General features: G+C 45.7%; 1 protein-coding gene across 2 annotated transcripts in view; it reads left to right on the plus strand.

Moving 5' to 3' along the window:
• St6gal1 (ST6 beta-galactoside alpha-2,6-sialyltransferase 1) overlaps positions 1 to 18470 on the plus strand; it is a 139844-nt gene that overhangs the window by 86828 nt on the left and 34546 nt on the right. For both annotated transcript variants that reach the window (XM_021185103.2, XM_029470389.1), the window contains exons 3-4: positions 13430 to 13565; positions 16861 to 17506. In XM_021185103.2, the coding sequence (XP_021040762.1) occupies positions 16909 to 17506 (598 nt within the window). In that variant the 5' untranslated portion in view covers positions 13430 to 13565; positions 16861 to 16908. The remainder of the gene's footprint in view (positions 1 to 13429; positions 13566 to 16860; positions 17507 to 18470) is intronic.

An 18470-nucleotide genomic window follows, 5' to 3' on the forward strand; every position in this document is an offset into this window, starting at 1 on the left:
AGGGGGAGGGAACCCAATTTCCCGCCAAGTAACTCAGGGTCCAGTAGCAGGACGAACACGTGTGTGCCTCCAGGCAGCAGAGGCAGGTTCCAGCAGTGGGCGTGGCAGGACGAATGAGCCGGTAGCTCCACCCTTGAGCAGGCAGGTTCCAGGCTGGGGGGAAGGGAGGCCACACTCCTCTGCCTTAGACTCCCTCTGCTCACAGGCTTTCCTCTCCAAAGATCCCCATCCTGGCTACTTGCACTGTCCTCCCTCCCTGCCACCCCATCTCCCACCCCCGGCCCTGTCCAGTCAGCTGTCCATAGTCAGTCTACTTCTTTCTCTCTCTGATCTGGATGCTTCCAGATGCTTCTAGATATTTTACCTCTCTTATCTACAATAAAAGCTTCCCCTGGACCATCCCAAGGAGCAGTCATGTTGTCAGTTTCTTTACTGCAACCCCCTTGCGTAGATCTGGTGTGGAAACCCTAACATATACGGCTTCTTTTGATATAGGAGCTCCTCTGCATTGGCTGCTCAGTGCTGAGCCGGGGAGGGAGGCTCTGGCAGTTGCTAGAATCCTGTTTGGATGCTGACGCTCTGATTTCCAAGGACTCTTCTGGATCAGCTTAGAATGAGTTACCTTTGCCAAGTGAGGGATGGTTGTGGGTATTTAGTTAGCCAGGGAAACCTGCTCTCTGGGAGGTATGATTGTGTCCACTGCTGAGATTGGAAGATAGGATTAAATTATACAAGACTGGGTGCATTCACAGTGCTATGGCCCTAGATAGTATGATAAAATTAAAGTAATCTGTAGATCAGGCTGGTCTCGGACTTAGAGATCCACCTGCCTCTGCCTCCCGAGTGCTGGCATCAAAGGTGTGCGTCACCACCACCTGTACCAGTCAGGTTTTAAGGGGATCACTGATGGGAGTTTGGGTGAGGGGTTCCTCACATGCATCACTGAGAAAGCCCAGCATGGGGGATAACTCACCGAAGTTGCAGCTCCAGAGCTCTGCACAGCTGCCAAGCATCTCAAGATGCTTCTATTGACAGCTCACATGCTCAGAGGCTCCCCGTTCAGCAGTAGCTCAATGCTTCTGTAACCCTGGGGAGGGTGGCATCACATGAGTGTCCTTCTCCCTTCCCCAAATGGATGTTCCAGTTTGGAGGAAACTGCTATGTAACATAGAAAGGCATCTTCAAATGATGACACAAAACAACCCTGAACCTCATTTCTTCAAAGAGAAGACGATTGTCAGTACCCTGGCTTCCAGGGTGATAAGATCGATTTTGGTAACATAAAATGCTAGCACATAGCAGCTCCTCCTCCTTTTTCTCTCCCACCTTCTTCTACCACCAGCAGCAGTAGCAGCAGTAGCAGCAGTAGCAGCAGCAGCAGCAGTAGCAGCAGTAGCAGCAGCAGCAGCAGCAGTAGCAGCAGTAGCAGCAGCAGCAGCAACAGCCTCTGCCCCACCATCTTAGGCCCTCACACTGTTGCCTGGGTTAAGACTTGAGCTTTCTCCCCTCCCTCCTAGGCTTCTCTTGCGAGTTGAGATTGTAGGCATCAGTCACCAGACCTGGCTACTGTTCAGACAGCTTCTTGGAACACCTTCCTTTTGTACTTTCTCCAGTTTTCTGCTTACAGCAGGTTCTTTGGACAGAAGCTAGAGTGAAGCTTCTCACACATGCCCTCTGAAGAAGCCCATGTTCTCACAGTACTCCACAGCCATTAGTCTAAAGCCCTACCTGATTAACAGCTCTCAGGCCCCCAGCTCTGCTGTGCTCTCGGCTCCAGGCCTGGTATGGTTTGGGAAGCACCACGGGCTTCCCTCTCTGCCCAGGAACTCTGCTCATTTGCTCTTCCTCCCACCCGGAACCCTCTTCTGTCAGAAGACCTCATGGCCCCTCCTTGTGCCTCCTGCCTGTCTATGATGATGTGGAGGCCTCTCACACAGCCAGCTCACCTGGCCCATTTCCATCTCTCTGCCCACTGCAGTATCTTGCTAGGAAGTTTTCTCTTTCCAAAGTGCCTCCTGCGTATGTATATGATTGGATTCTTTATTTCCCCCAAGTACACGGCAGACATTGAGTTTCTGGCCACCTTCAGGACCTTCCTCTACGTCTCCACTATTGAACTGTGAGCACTGGCCCGTGCTCTCCACACTTTGGGACTCCTCCCCTCCCCACATGCTCTTAGACCGCAGGACTTAGATTTTTTTGGTAGGTATAAAACAAAACAACAATGACAAAAAACCTGCTGAACTTGAAACGATTGGATATCAACTGGCACTCATTTTCTAGGACTCAGAGCAGGGACTATGGGGATACCACCAGGCCAGAGCATTGGCCAGAAACAGGGCACAAGGGAGAAGACAAATGCTGTAGTTTCTTGGTAGAAGAGAAAAAAAATAATGGAGCAGAAGCAACAGTTACAGACTAAGAGTACTGAACACGGATATATTCTTGGAAGAAGTGTGTGTGTGTGTGTGCCTGTGTGTGCTTGCCTGCGTGCATGTGCATATACACGTGCAGTGGGGTAATTCCGAGAATTAATGAAGTTCTCTTTCATTAATTTGTTCTCCCAAGGATGATCCACAGCTAACACATTCTAGATCCCTGTTAATGACCTCATGGAAACCCACCTGAGAAAAGCTGTAGGTGTGGAGGAACTGGTGGGAAATCATAGGAAATGATAAAGCACTTTAGAAGAAAAAAGATGTGGCAGGGACCTTAGAGACGAGAAGGAAGTGAAACGCCCCCCCTTCCTGGTATGGAGATGGACAGACGTAGTTTTCTATTTTTCTGAAGCACAGGGGTGTGGTGTAAGTGTGTGTGTGTGTGGGGGGGGAGCAGAGTAAAAGGTGGATGTGTTGCCTAAGGGCTGTGTTTATTCAGCCTTCTGTATAGCCTCTGTCTGTGCCTCCCTCCCCTGTCTAGTCCCTTTGATTGATGGGGCAGAATGCAAATTGGTGTTTGGTGTGGTAAGACTGGGGAAGATGCCTGCTGGGACTGGGAAGTGGGCGTTACACAGGAGAGTTAATAGGGCATGAAAGGGCTGTTTTTCCTCAAGGGCCTACCCAGTAGACCTGCACAATGAGACATTTGCTCATCTGCCTGTAGGGCACGAGGCTGAAGATAGCAAATGGCCAGGAGGGTTTTATTTTTAATTATTTATTTTTAAATCTGTTCATATTATCTGGTTTTGGTCAGGGACTCCAGCTTTGGGATCAGTGACCTCCTCCCACAAGTTCTGTTCTGTAGGCTGTCGGGCAAGCACTGTGAGTTATAATCAGTTGCTGAAGACTTTAGCATCCTTTCCATCACTGTCTGCCTGGCTGGGGAAACACCAGATCTCTGGTAAGAGAACCTTATAGAAGCTCCTTTATCCTCAAAGCTTTGATGTGGGCAAGTTCTCACCTTCCTCAAGCTTAGCCTTATTCAGCTTGACTTTAGGGAAGCATTACAAAGGCTTCTGCCCTCAAACTGTAAAGGGCTCATGCCTTCCTAAACCTACTGACTTCTCAGATTCCTCAGAGACCAACTGATAAGCAGTCTCCTGCTGCTTATCACCAAGCCCTTGCTAGCAAAAGAGAGACTAGTCAGAAGTGTTCTGGCAAAAGATTTAATCTTGACTCATTCCAGCTTGCACTTTGTGGAACTGGAGCTTGGGTGTTGGAACCAGACAGTAGAAGTGTGTTTCCAAGCGCTAGTGGTGGCTGCTGCAGGTGTGAAGTGAGCCTTAGCACAGCAGAAAGCACTTAAGTATCATTGTCTCAAGAATGGGAGACAATGTGACCAACACACGCCATTGAATAGTTAATGACATCTGGGACAGGTGAATGTCTCAGTATGGTTTATGTCTTGCAGATGAAGTGTAAGGCTCTCTGAAGGTAGTAAGACAGACAGGTAGAAAAAGCCAGGGTTTACTTGGTGTTTTGAAACAATAGCTCCAGCTCACACTTTCTCCAAAGTTGGGCATCGCTATCTATTTGTAACAAAGTACGACTACCCTTCCCTGCATTTCTCCTGTATCATAGTTTTTGCATCAGCATCATCAACAACAACGCAATAATAACTTTTAAAGAAACAAGAGGAAGGATACTTAGAATATTAGCCCCATTTTTAAAAGGCAAAAAAAAAAAATATTGGTTTTGTTAAATGACTGTAAGTGTTCCTCACTCTTGATTCTTGTGCTTTTTCCTTCCCGGATCTTGATCTTGAAAGGCTTTCTCAGATCCTTGCTTCTCTCCACATTTCACTTTGGATAGCTTTGCTCTAGCTGCCTGCTCCTCAGAGCCTGGGTGTACTCCGAGCAGCTGCTTTAGAATTGGACAGGGGAGTGTAGACCAGTGGCAGAGGTTCGACGCCCTGATGTTGATTCCCAGGGCTCAAAACAACAACAGAAACATCTGTGGAGCTTGTTAGATGCAGTTACTCGTCCCCAGAACAGACTCTTTAGATCAGAATGACTAAGATAGAAGTCAAGAGTCGGCATTTTGCCAGCTTGGGTAGATCATGAAGCAGCTGCTGCGGCTTATTCCAGCTCTCCCATGGCCACCTGCAGGCTCATTCTGATAGCCCTCTACCCCTCTCTATCAGAACTTCCTTTGAGGGATTTTAATGAACATGTCTTGAGTGCAAACAGCTCACTGGGTAGAGGGAGATCAGAGCCTGAGGCACATACAGCCAGTGGGAAGTGTGTATACAACCGAGGACATTTTGGTGCCTAAATATGGAGGAGACCAGCTACACCCTGCTGAGGAGCGGGTAACCTATAAGATGGAGGAACCCCAGGAGGAATATGGGTCGGGAGCTGAGTAAAGCATGTATGTCAAGAAAGGATGTACAGGCTGGGCAGGTACACCTGGGATGTACAGGCGGCACACGCCTTTAATGCCAGCACTTGGGAGGCAGAAGCAGTCGGGTTTCTGAGTTTGAGGCCAGCCTGGTCTACAAAGTGAGTTCCAGGACAGCCAGGGCTATACAGAGAAACCCTGTCTTGAAAAACAAACAAGCAAACAAAAAAGAAAGAAAGAAAAGAAAAGAAAGGATATACAGGTGCCCAGAGGGTTGATGCTGAGAGGAAGACAGGTTGTGGACCACCTGGTACCTCTAACAAGAGCAGGTTCTTGAAGTTGGGGGCATTTTCAAGTGAGAGAGGGAAGATGGGAATCGGGAGACACTGAATATGGTCTGTTTCTTAGAGAGTCTTACTACAATGGAGAGAAAATAGAGACAGGGCTAGAAAGGAGGAATGAGATTGGGAGGAGGAGGAGGAGGAGGAGGAGGAGGAGGAGGGAGAGGGGACATAGAGTGACTTTATTTAGAACCATACAGTACGGTAGCTTGTGTAAGGTTATGTTTGACTTTATAGTTAGTTCTTTCAGCAAAATAGAAACAGTTATTTGTTATAAACTTTTTCTTCAAGTTTTATCCATTGGTCAAGAGGGGAAGAGTTTATGGATCAATCTTCTTCCTTATATAGCTTAAGGCAAATACATTTGAAAAATTTTTTTCCCCATTTATGCTTTGTTTGTTTGCTTGTCTTTTGGCCCAAATCGTCTTAGAGTAAAAACACCCACTCCATATGCAAGTGATTCCATTGCTCCTCAAAGAATTTTTGTTGTTGTTGTTCAAATTAAAGTTCAAATAAGGTCTATCTCTCACATATCATTATTATAACCTTAAAAATGTTTGGGTTTCATTTATCTATTTATTTGTCGTTAAAACCAGCTCAATTGTCATATAGAAACCATATTTTCTGAATTAGTAAACAGAGCCCTGCAAACTTCCCTATTTACTATGTTAAGTATCCCCGCCTCCTGCCCTGGACCGTCATAGTTTCTAATTATCTGGAGTTGCATTTGAAGCTCTGACAATATAGAGAGTGAACATTTGTGGTAAGGACATTTGTAGGTGGTGCTGTGTGCTCTGAATTGTCTTGTGCAGTGGGCTGAGGGGTAAATGCTGTCTATGTGCCCCATTCTTAATGATGTCAAGACTCCACTGTTCGTGGGGGCTTCCTGAGTCATGAGAGATGGCTTGTGTTTAGTGTTTGTTTTTAAGATAGAATAGCAGCCTCTTTATGTGACGATGGAGTAGCCTTTGAGAAGGGGACACTTACTCCTGCTGAAGAACGCGGAGGGCTTCATGGAGCTGATTCTTCAATCAGGCAGGAGGATATAGAGTCCAGGGGGTCAGTGTTAGTCATTGAAGGTTAGACGCAGCCAGTTCATTTTTAGTCATAAGAGGAATATGGGCAAACCCACATTGCGTGGGCTGTTAGTGTAGTGGAGAAAGTTCTGTACTGGAACATTCTAGTGTTCTCACAAATAAGGAACAACAAGTTCATCAGAGTGGAAGGAAGCTAGAAGGGGAGATGAAGCTTCAGAAGAGTGGTAGGTGAGCACATTTGGGGGAGACCATCACTGCCAGACAGTGTTAAGCATAGACGGCCCATAGCCATCAGTGGTCAATCATGTGACATAAGATCAGTAAACGAGTCTATGTATATGTGCGTATGTGTCTATGTGCCTGTGTGTGCATCTGTGAATGTGTGAGTGTATGTGGGTCTGTGTGTGTGCATGTGTGTGTGTTTCTAGTTAGTTCAGCTGCATAACTGCAGGAGTGAAATATGCTAAGAGATTTGGATTTCTCCAGAATTGGAATTTAGCAAATTATGTGTAATGAAAGTGGCTAAGGAAGTCATCCTAGGATTGACCATTGAATTTAAGATGGCCAGGAAGAAGTGAGGACAGGAGGGTAGAGGCATTCTGAGAAGGTTGTTGAGGTTGAGGTAGTCATCAGAATAAGTTCCAAAGGCTGAAGTGGTGACTGGAAGGAGCATGTCTGAAACTGGAGTTACTGGTTGGGTTTATTTCTTTGGGAATAATGAAAGCAGTTATTTCCTTGAGAGTACATGGCCACGATTGCAATCAGCTGTCGTAGAGAAGATGGTTGAACTGTGAGGCCTGGGACCTGGCATACTTTCTGGTGAGGAAGAATAGCACTGAGCATTGTGACAGGTGTAGTGGTAGAAGAAATGCCAGTGAGCCAGGAGCAAAATTGTTTGGAACTGAAGGGGAACATCATCTTTTTCTGGACTAGAGAGGAAATGGCCACAGCCAATGGGATGCAGAGGTCAATGGCGGAGACTGCGTGGAGCATTTGTTGCAGGAATGAGATGAGTTGATACACATAAGGGTCTTCCCACAGCCTTTCGGTCTATGTGCTGAGCAGGTGTGAAAACTTCTCATTCTGAGTCTATATGGCTCAGGGAGCAGCGCTTAAGGCATTAGGTATATTTTTACAAGGAAAGTGATTGCCTTTCATGTTAAAGTCTTTCTAAACAAGAGACATACATGGCTGCTTGCACAGCTATGTATTACTAGAGGTGGTAATCTTTGCATCGTCATGAGTAACTCACAGATTAAAGGAACATCTTCAAAGTACAGCTCTAAAGGGGATGCTAGCAATTGTGACAGGGATGAAGCAGGGTGGGGTGGTATCAGAGCCAATGTATTCTTTCATTAAAAATGACTGAGCGAATCAGGCGGTGGTGGTGCATGGCTTTAATCCCAGCACTTGGGAGGCAGAGGCAGGTAGATCACTTGAGTTTGAGGCTAGCCTGGTCTATAGAATGTGTTTCAGGACAGCCAGAGTTGCATACAGAAATCATGTCTCAAGCAAAACAAAATAATTATAATAGTAGTAGTAGTAATACTATGGCTGACAATTTCTTAGTTATGGGCTGGAGGAGTCTAGCTAGACGAAGGGATCATCCATGTTTATCTGAAAGGAAGACTTTTTTATGTGGTTGGAATAGATCTGCAATCAGGGGAATGTCACATAGTTTGAAGAGGGCTTGAATATGCACATTAGAATCACATTGATCTCTGTGAGAATGAGGGAATCTACAAAGTTAGAGTTGGTTTTGAAAGGTGAAGTAAGTGTGGCCCGCATGAAAGATGTAAGTCTCCACAATAGGCAAGCTATTGGCTCAAAAGTGCCTGGATCATTGAGAGCTCTCCCTGAGTCCCCTGGATAAATTTCCTTGTCTTGTCTGTTTCCTCATTTGAAACACTGGGATAGTATTGGCCTCCACAGAGTAGCGGTAGTGATGACGTCAATGAAGTGCTGTGCATAGCACTTACCACAGAGGCTATTACAGCCCCTTGAGGCATCTCTTCTTACTTGGTTTATAAATGAGTCTGGGATAAAGGCTCAATCATCGTCCCCACTTTCCAGTGAGTTCGCTGAGTCTTGGGGGCTTTGAGTTAGCCAAAATCGTGTGCCTGATGAGAAGCAGAGCACAGGCGGTTCCCCAGATCAGGCCAATACCAAATCACATGCTTAGGACTGGACGTTTGCCGATGTCATTAGAGTTGATAGTTTGTCATCCTGAACCGAGGGTCATGGTCTCAGAAGATCACCAGACCTTTAGAAGACCCTTCTGACCCATGGTAGATCTAGATAGACAGCTTCAACTGGTTCACTTTTGGAATCAGTTAAGCATGTTTTTGTTTTTTTTAATTTTTATTTTTTATTAGATATTTTCTTTATTTACATTTCAAATGTTATCCCCTTTCCTAGTTTCCCCTCTGAAAATCCTCTCCCCCTCCCCCTCCCTCCCCCTCCCCGTCCCCTCCCCCTGCTCACCAACCCACCCACTCCTGCTTCCTGGCCCTGGCATACCCCTACATTGGTGCATAGAACCTTCACAGGACCAAGGGCCTCTCTTCCCATTGATGACCAATTAGGCCATTCTCTGCTACATATGCAGCTGGAGCCATGAGTCCCACCATGTGTGCTCTTTGGTTGGTGGTTTAGTCCCAGAGAGTTCTGGGGGTACTGGTTAGTTCATATTGTTGTTCCTCCTATGGGGCTGCAAACCCCTTCAGCTCCTTGGGTCTTTTCTCTAGCTCCTCCATTGGGGACCCTGTTTAGCATGGTTTTGAATCCTCCTGGGAGGCAAGACTTTCTGAGGAAATGCAGTTGACAGCGGGAAGGAAGAGCTGGGGGTCAGTGACTTCTTCTCATGTCTGGGGGTGTTATTCATTAAAAATCTCATGTCCCAACAGTTTGTGTCTTAAGAAACAGCAGGGAACATTCATCTGCAGGCAAGAAGTTCATCCAAGGGTCAGTGCTCTCTGAGGGGGTTATGAAAGAGCGTCTTTCATCAGCAATGCCTGAAATAGCAGAATGTTTAAACAACTGCTTCATTCAGCAAATACTTACTGTTGTTCCTACTATGTGTCTGGGGTTCCTCACTGACAATTGCAGTAAAGAAGGCTGACAAGGAGGATACACATACATCGGTAAATGCTAAGACCACAAAGGAAGTAGAGGGGGAGCTGTCAGAGACATTTTCTGGCTCTCCCAGGAGGCCTTTCCAAACCCAGTTCCCCTCTGAATTAGTAAAGGAAGCTCTGAACTGTTTTCTCCCTCCTCCTGAGCTGAGGACTGAACGGAGGGCTTCGGTCTTGTTAAGCAAGCACTCTACTGCTGAGCTAAATCTCTGACCCTGGCCCTGAACCATTTCAGTAAAGGACAAAGGGAGGTTTTCCACATTTTTCCTCTTGCGCGCGCATCCGACTCGACCAGCAAGAACGACGCTGCAACAGGATCCTCCTGCACACGTTTATTGGGAGAGCTTGATTGTAGAGGCGAAAAGACCCTGAGCCCAGAACTGGTGCTGCTTTATATAGGCCTAGGAGAGGCGTGTCTCATACCCGGATTGGTTGTGCTTGGTTGATGCTTACCACCTCATTTGCATGCCTACATCTGATTGGTTAATTTCTCTCTCATCTGATTGGTTAACTTCTCTCTCATCTGATTGGTTAACTTTTCTCTCATCTGATTGGTCAACTTCTCTCTCATCTGATTGGTCAATTTTGGTTAATTCTCAAAACCTCATCTTGGCAAAAACTTTCCTGCCTATGTATGCGTGGTGGCCAGCAGAAGCCTGTGCCACTCTGCAACGGCACATGTGGCTTCCCACAGCTTCCGTCTTGCTCCTGCTCATGAAAGAAATGGTTCTTTCAGATAGATAGAGCCTGTGGCCTTCAATGGAGCATCTTCTCCATTTTGCTGACAAAACTGGTTGTCAGGATACCACAGTAAGCCCTTTGGGTATGCCGTCATCTTTGCTGTGGCTAGTCCTCTGTGACAGGATTGCAGACTGCTTTTCCCTGGTTGAGAATATCTTGAGATAGGTTTCAAGGCCAGCTTGATATTATGCAGCCAGTTGATTGCTTAGGATGAAGTGTTTTTTCAATATTGTCCTCAAGAGTTTGTCTTAGTTACCCAACTATCACCATCATCACCATCGCCATCATCATCGCCATCACCATCATCATCATCACAGAACACTAGTTCTTCAGCAACTTTTCAGGCATGACACTTGAGCATGCTTCACTTGTACTTGCAATCACATGTGTACAGATAACACGTACTAGGTTTCCATTAAAATATTTAGTGTTTTCTTCTCCATAGCAACAAACGGTCATATGTATGTATTCATATAATTCACAATATTATTCATAGTATTCATTCAAGTGGATGTAACGTCAAGGGGTATTTGGAAGTTAAGTCAGTAGATTTTTTACCATTATAAATAGGCTTGAAGAGAACCCGTTTTCTTTATATATTATTGCTTTATAGCATTCACGTTCTTTCCGCAGTAATGCTTGTTCAGTCTCCACAGTTAGAGAAGGCGGAGACTCGTTTCACACGACAGAAGACTGAAATGGGTAGCTCCTCCTTTTCAATTGCTTATTCAGCCCTAGAGTTTTGGCACTTTGATCAATAGTCACAGGATCCTAGTGCTTAAGTAATTTCTAGAAGGGGCAAAAGTATGTATTTGCCCTTCAGTCGTCTGACAGCTTTACTGTGACCTGCCTGGCAATGTAGAAGACTGTTTTGAAGATTGCTGTGTGCTGTCTAGTCTGTAAGTCATTATTTTAATGTTCTAGTTGCTCCTTGGAGGTCTCCCTTAAGGTCAACCTTAAGGCTTAAGGAGGGACGTGGGACACATGGATCTCCCAGGGAAGGGGATATAGAATAGATTTTGTGGGTAGACTGTGGTCAGGAAGGATGGGAACAGGAGGGATCAGGTGGGGGATGGGCCTGGTGGAGGAGTGAGAGAGACAGGTTGAGAGTATTGGGAGAGATAACTGGAATTGTGGGCCATTTGTCGTGTGTGTGTGTGTGTGTGTGTGTGTGAGAGAGAGAGAGAGAGAGAGAGAGAGGGAGAGAGGTAGAAACCTCGTGCACTGGAAACTCCCTGAAATCTATGAGGGTGACCCTAGCAAAATCTCTAAGTAACAGGGAATACAGAGCCAGAACTGGCCATCTTCTTCTATAACTAGGCAAGGCTCCTCCTGTCAGTCAGTGGGACTAGAAACATCAACCCAGTCATAAAACCTTGAACCTACAGTTTGTCCTGCCTGCAAGACATGCTGAGGTAGAGATGGCACAGAACTTGTGGGAGTGGCCAACCCATGATGGGTCCAACTTGTGGCTGATGCCAGGAGAGGGGCCCACACCTGACATTGCCTAGATGACCAGGAGCTAGAGGTAGGGACAGCTCAGAGACCCAGGATAGAACCAGCTACAACTGGCAAAGGAAAAAAAGCCAATGCAATGATTCCTAATGATATTCTGCTATGCTATGCTCAGAGACAGGCGCCTAACCCAATTTTCATTAGAAGGGTGCCATTTAACAACCAATGGGAGCTGATGCAGAGGCTCACAGGCAAACACTAGGCAGAGCAAGGGGAAGCCCAGAGAGGGTGGGAAGAAAGGATTGTAGGAGCCAGAGTGGTTGAGGACACCATGAGAACATGGCCCACAGAGTCAACTAAGCAGGGCTGGTAGGGGCTCACAGTCTGAAGTGACAAACTCGAACAATGTAAGAGTCTGAGCCAGCTCCTCTGCATGTACCTTATGGTGGCATAGCTTGGTGTCCCTGCAGTACTCCCAACAGTGGGAGTGGGGTGGGGTCTCTGACTCTTGCCTGTGCTTGGGACCCTTTCCCTCCTACTGGCTTGCCACACCCAGTCTTGCTATGAGGGTTCACGCCCAGTCTTATTGTAACGTGTGTTAGGCTATGTTCAGTAGGTATCATTGGGAGACCTGCTGTGCGTTTGTTTGTTTTCTTTTTGTTTGCTTGAAGGGAAATAGAGGAGGAGTTGATCTGAGGGGAGAGGAAGGGGGAGGTGGGCTGGAGAGATTGGGCAGGGTGGCAGGAGGGGAAATTGTGGTGGAGATATATGAGAGAAGAACAAAACTTTAAAAATGTCAACCTTACATACTACACGCTTCTCAACTGTTGTATTTCTTTTATGATTTATCTGTTCACGTCGCTTGCCTCTTTCTTTTGGGAGGCTTTTTACCATATTAGTCATTTTTTTTTTAAATTTATTTTCTATTTTGTATATGGATGAACATTTAGCGTGAGTGTGTGTGTGTATGTGTAGTACCCACAGAGGCCAAAAGAGGGTGTTAGATCCCCTGGGAATAGAACCATAGACTGGTTCCAGGCACCCATAGGTGCAAGTGCTGTTAACTGCTGAGCCTTACACAATGACTCTGTTTCCCTTTTTATTTTATCTTTCATTGTATGGAAATTTAAATTCTCTTGCAATTAAAAATTTATTTAGCTTTCCCTTTGATTTTTTTTTAATATAGCATCAAAACTGGAAAGGATAAATATAGAGTGATTTCTGGTTTTGTCTTAAAAAAAAAATGTGATATATGCTATGCTAGCTATATAAAGCTTGGCTTTTATTTTTTGCTGGCCTGGGGTTGGTCAAGCCCAGGGCCACGTGCTTACCATACAGATACTCTGCCACTGAGGTATATCCCATGGTTATCCTTTTTTTTTTTTTTTTTTTTTTTAAATCTCAAAGAGTAATTCTTGTTTCATCTAGCCATTGTTCAGTGCATCTAAAACATCAAAGATGGAGCTGTCACTCAGTCTATCACCCTAGGTACCACTTTTTTCCTAGTACTTTTTAAAGTTTTGTTTCTGAATTTAAGTAGCTTTTGCAGTTCTGTAACCCATGTTAAAAATACATGACTCAAACTTCCCCATATCATTAAATAGTTTGTACAAATAATTTTAAAAAATGCATCTAGAGATTTTTGGGGGTGGGGGTAGGCAGTGAACCCTTATGCTATTTATTCTTTAGGGGAGACTAATTTCCCGCTCTTTCCTGGAGGGTTTTGTCATGCCCACCTCCTCTTTCTAGAACATTCTTATCTGTCATGAATCTTTCCCTAGGTTGTCTGGATTGCTCATAGATCTTGAATATTTCATGTATGATTAGCCTTTAGTTCTTCCCCGGATATGCCCGAGTTTACAAAAGCGCCCCTCCATCCTGTTAATGTTTAACACCACTCTGCTAGAAAAATAGTCTGACTGCCTCCTTTATTTGTATTTCAGATGGTTTTTGATCATCCTGAGAAAAATGAGCCTTGGCCTCCAGACCTAGTAAAATAAACCTCTTTCCCATGGAGAACAGTGCTGGCTCCTGAGGACCTGGAGGGCCCACAGCCCCAGAGGGATTAGCCAAAAGCAGGTAACGAACTCCTAGAGACTTGAAAAAGTAGAGGGAGATAATCCTGAGTAAAAAGACAGGGGCCAGCCTGTGCTGGCAAGGGCTCCACTCTCCACTGTCTCACCACGGCCTCTCTGCTTTCTCTCTTCTTTCCTTTCCTAGTCTGCTAAATGCTTGTTTAGGGAGGGCCAAGATGGTGTGGAGGGCAGGCTTGTCCATCTCTGTAAGCTGCAGATAGAAAGTCTGGAGTGTTCTATAATTGATAGCCTTCTATGAGAATGTTTATATACCTTTGACATTTGACATTAAACATGCTTCAAGGCATAGGAAGGCAGAACTTCTTATTTATAAAGGTACTCTTTAGTGTCTGTCTAGTGTTGGCATGGTCTCTGTGGGTGGTAATGTTCAGGACTGCAGTGTTCTTTTTCTGTAAGTCTCTTCCAGGTATTACATTTATTGATACAGTTTCTTCAGCTTCATAACCCTTTACTGAGCCTGACCATGCTCCAGATTCTGTTCTGGGGCCAATTTTCTTTTTATTATACAGAAAGGATACAAGGAAGCATGTTCTGTTGGCATAAGGGCTAAACACTGGTTGCTAACAAGTAACAATTGTGGTCAAAGTCAAAGGTATCAGTTACAAAACCTGGAAGCTTTACAAAATAAGTCTGGTGATAGGAAAATTCACAGGTCGCTCCTCTTTTCCCTGAGGTAGGTATTAGATGAGGCCTTCTTCAGTATCTGTCTTGCTCAAAGAGCTAGGCAGGTGAGAATGGGCCCTTCCGCTCTGTTGGCTGTGACTGGAAACCCAAGCCGATCTTAGGTGATGGCAATATGGAGGGACCACACAAGCCCTGCTGGAAGGTTCCAGATGAGTGTGTTAAGGCCATTTTATTATTCAGGGTTCTCTAGAGTCAGAGAACGTATGGAATGAATCTCTTCTATATATGTAGAAAAAGGGAATTTTTTGGAATGACTTACAGGCTGCAATCCAACTAATCCAACAACGGCCAACTGTGCATGGAAAATCCAAGTCTAGTAGTTGCTCAGTCCCCAAGGCTGGGTGTCTCAGGCATTCTTCTGTATATGTATAAGTAGGCTTCAGTGTCATAGAAGGATCCAGATCACAGGTGTGCCCTCCATGTCCGGACTGTACTTAATTCCAGATATAGTCAAGTTGACAACTAAGAAAGGCTGTGACAGCCATGAAGACCCAGGCTAGCTGAGGGCTCTGAGACTGTCCTTGAGGTCATCCGTGGAAGCTGCTTTTCCCTAAGCATCCCAGGAAAGGCAGTGCCAGGCTTCCCTGAGAAGGGGCCTTTGCTGGCATTGCCTCTTCTCCAGACTTGCAAGCTACTTTCCAGCTGCTCATTCACAAACGCCATGTCCATGTCACTCACTCAAGTTCACAGTTCCATGTGTTTCTCAAACCTGCACATGGAGCTTATGGGAGCTTCACTGTTTATTTTAAAACACCACAGTGGATTTTATAACACGTAAGAGCCCCCTGGTCAGTGGTGCCCACCAATGGTGACTGACGGAGGACACTTTGCTCTGACTGTGAGTTTCATCTCTGGGCTCTCTGATTTCTGATGGTCACCACTTACTATTTATTAACCCCAATTCAAATTTTCTATCCTTCAGTGCAAAGACTATAAACCAGTGGTGGTTTGTTTGTTTGTTTGTTTTTTCAATCTTCCTGAAGCTGTGACCCTTTAATACAGTTCCTCATGTTGTGGTGACCCTCAACCATAAAATTACTTCATTGCTAATTCATAACTGTGATTTTGCTACTGTTAGGAATGTAAATATCTAATATTTAGAATGTTTGATATGATGTGACCCTCAGAGGGGTTGAGACTCATAGATTGCAAACCACTGCTATAAACAAACCATTAGATACAGGCTAACCTGGATTGGAATCTTGATTTCACCCTGGTGGTGTGGTGACTCCGTGACATTGAAGACTTGCTAAGCCTCACTCCCGTCATTCTAACACAGTTGTGAAAGCTTACTTTGTAGTGTTTGTATTTGGTGAGAGGATGTGGGTACAGTGCCATATGGTCACGTGGTCAGTGATAGCGACCTGTCTGGGGGATATTTAATTCATTTGTTCTCCTGTAATGTAACAAGCCCTCCACCTCCCACTTCATGACATTGAATCTGAATTCCTGTCCATATGTGTATGTCATATCCCTTCCAAAATATAATCCATTCCATTTTCGGTCACCCCCAGCCATTGCTTTCACCGAGTTCCAGCTGGCGAGCACACCCTTTTATTTAACACTCCCAATTTGGCACAGATGAAATGGGCAGAGATGACTGTTCTGTAGATGCTCAGGGGCAGGCATATTCACTTGTTTAAGGTCAGCAAGAATGGAATCAAGACCCCAGGCTTCATGAGATTTCCAGTCTAGAACTCCTACTGATTTATCTCAGACATCCTTGGGAAGAAGCTTGGTAGGAAAGGACTTCAGACTCACTCACTGGGTGAGCAAAGCCCCAGGGGCAGTTGCTTTGAGTCATCCTGGTGAGTAAACTCGGGAGAGGAAAGAGTCCAGTGTTTTCCAGAGGATACAGACCTTGTTTGTACAGAGCGTTTCCATCTTCCGCTTTGTTACTCAGTGGATTCTGAGAAAGCAAAGACATGAAGGGCCTCCCCGATATGAAGGGCCATCCTAGCTATTTTATCAAGATTTCCTCTCTACTGTTATAAAATGATCTAGCTTCTCCTGTACACTGAATGGCGGACTGTGGGGCTAACCTTTGATCTAGAAGCCCGCATAGAACTGGATGCATGGGATGCAGAACAGGTGCATGGGACTTCTCTGGCTCTTTTTAGCTGATGGAGGATTTAAGGGACTCTGTGTATAGACCAGTCAGCCTGTTTCCTTTTTACTGTTGCTTTCAAGCCTACGTGTCTTTGTTCTACAGAGATCATGGGCTATGGTGTTTAAGGTTCCCTCTGGTGTAAGATTTTGGAGTGAGCTGGAGCAGAGAGCGGCAGAAGCTGAGTCATGGTGTACACAGATGAAGGGTGGAAAGATGCATAAATTTTCATGACTCAATGAGATGTTCAGAGGAATGCTGCCTACAGTCAAAGTCCAAACTAAGGCTTGTCCCACCCCCACCCCACCCCCCGGCTTGCTCAAGACTGCAGAGCTGGTTCGAGGCAGCCATGGAAGGACTTCAAGCGTTTTTGTGCTAGACCTTATGCTTGGTCCTTCGCTTGACCCATCACTCCCCTGCCCAACATTTTGGAATATACTCACCCTCATCTTCCTTCCCCTTGCTCTGTGTGTGTGTGTTTTTATAGGCTTGGTTCCTGCTCCGATCAGTGGCTCTCCTGCCCGTACCATTCATTATGATTCATACCAACTTGAAGAGAAAGTTCAGCTGCTTTGTCCTGGTCTTTCTCCTGTTTGCCATCATCTGCGTGTGGAAGAAAGGGAGCGACTATGAGGCTCTCACATTGCAAGCCAAGGTATTCCAGATGCCGAAGAGCCAGGAGAAAGTGGCCGCGGGGCCTGCTCCCCAGGCTGTGTTCTCAAACAGCAAACAAGACCCTAAGGAAGGCATTCAGAGCCTCAGTTACCCCAGGGTCACAGCCAAGGTCAAGCCACAGCCCTCCTTGCAGGTGTGGGACAAGGACTCCACATACTCAAAACTTAACCCCAGGCTGCTGAAGATCTGGAGGAACTATCTGAACATGAATAAATATAAAGTGTCCTATAAGGGGCCGGGACCAGGAGTCAAGTTCAGCGTAGAGGCGCTGCGCTGCCACCTTCGAGACCATGTGAATGTGTCTATGATAGAGGCCACAGATTTTCCCTTCAACACCACTGAATGGGAGGGTTACCTGCCCAAGGAGAACTTCAGAACCAAGGCTGGGCCTTGGCATAAGTGTGCCGTCATCTCTTCTGCAGGATCTCTGAAGAACTCCCAGCTGGGTCGAGAGATTGGTATGTATCTTTGTTAGGGTTTCTATTGCTGCAACAAAACACCATCTCCAAAAGAGGAAGTTGGGGAGGAAAGGGTTTATTTGGCTTACACTCTTACATTGTTCACCACCAGAAGAAAGTTAGGACAGGAACACAAACAGGTCTGGAACCTGGAGGTAGGAGCTGACACAGAGGCCATGGAGGGGTACTGCTTACTGGCTTGCTCAGCCTGCTTTGTTATAGAACCCAGGACTATCAAACCCAGGAGTGGCCCTGACCACGATGGGCTGGGTCCTCCCCCATTGATCACGAATTGAAATTGTCTTGCAATTTTAAGTGCCTTGCAGCTGGATCTCTTGGAGACTTTTCCTCCCTCCCCTCATGACTCTAGCTTGAGTCAACTTGAACAGCTAGTACAGCTGTTCTCTGAGCGGCCGATGGTCATCCTAGGATTGACTGGGGAATTTCAAGGCCCTAGAACAAGAGCCTAAGCATAGCTTTACAGATGGCAGAGTTGTCCCAGTCCAATGTTTTCCGATGTCTTTCCTGGAGTGAAAAATGCCCCCAAGGATGTCTAAAAAGACGGGACTCAGGCTTAAGTGGTTTTTCTTTTAATATAATTTTAAGAATTGATTCTTTGAGAATTTCACACATGTATATAGTATATTTTAACAGTATTCAACACACTCCCTCCTTCTCCCTCCTAGATTTTTTTCCCACAACATCCCTTTCCAACTTTATGTCTTTTAAAAAATAACCTGCTGTGTCAAATTAATGCTGCCTGCATGCACATGGCTGTGTGCAGTATTCTGCTATAACACAATCAGCCTCCCAGGCCCCACAGTCCTTGAGAAAACTGACCCCCTCCCAGAAGCTATCAGGTGTTAATGGCTCCTCACCTATCTCCCCCCGCCCCCCAACACACACACACTGAGTTGTGGTTATTAGAATATCTTCCCTCCCTCCCTCCCTCCCTCCCTCCCTC

This window comes from Mus caroli, chromosome 16 (genome assembly GCF_900094665.2).
Source record: "Mus caroli chromosome 16, CAROLI_EIJ_v1.1, whole genome shotgun sequence".
NCBI lineage: Eukaryota > Metazoa > Chordata > Mammalia > Rodentia > Muridae > Mus > Mus caroli.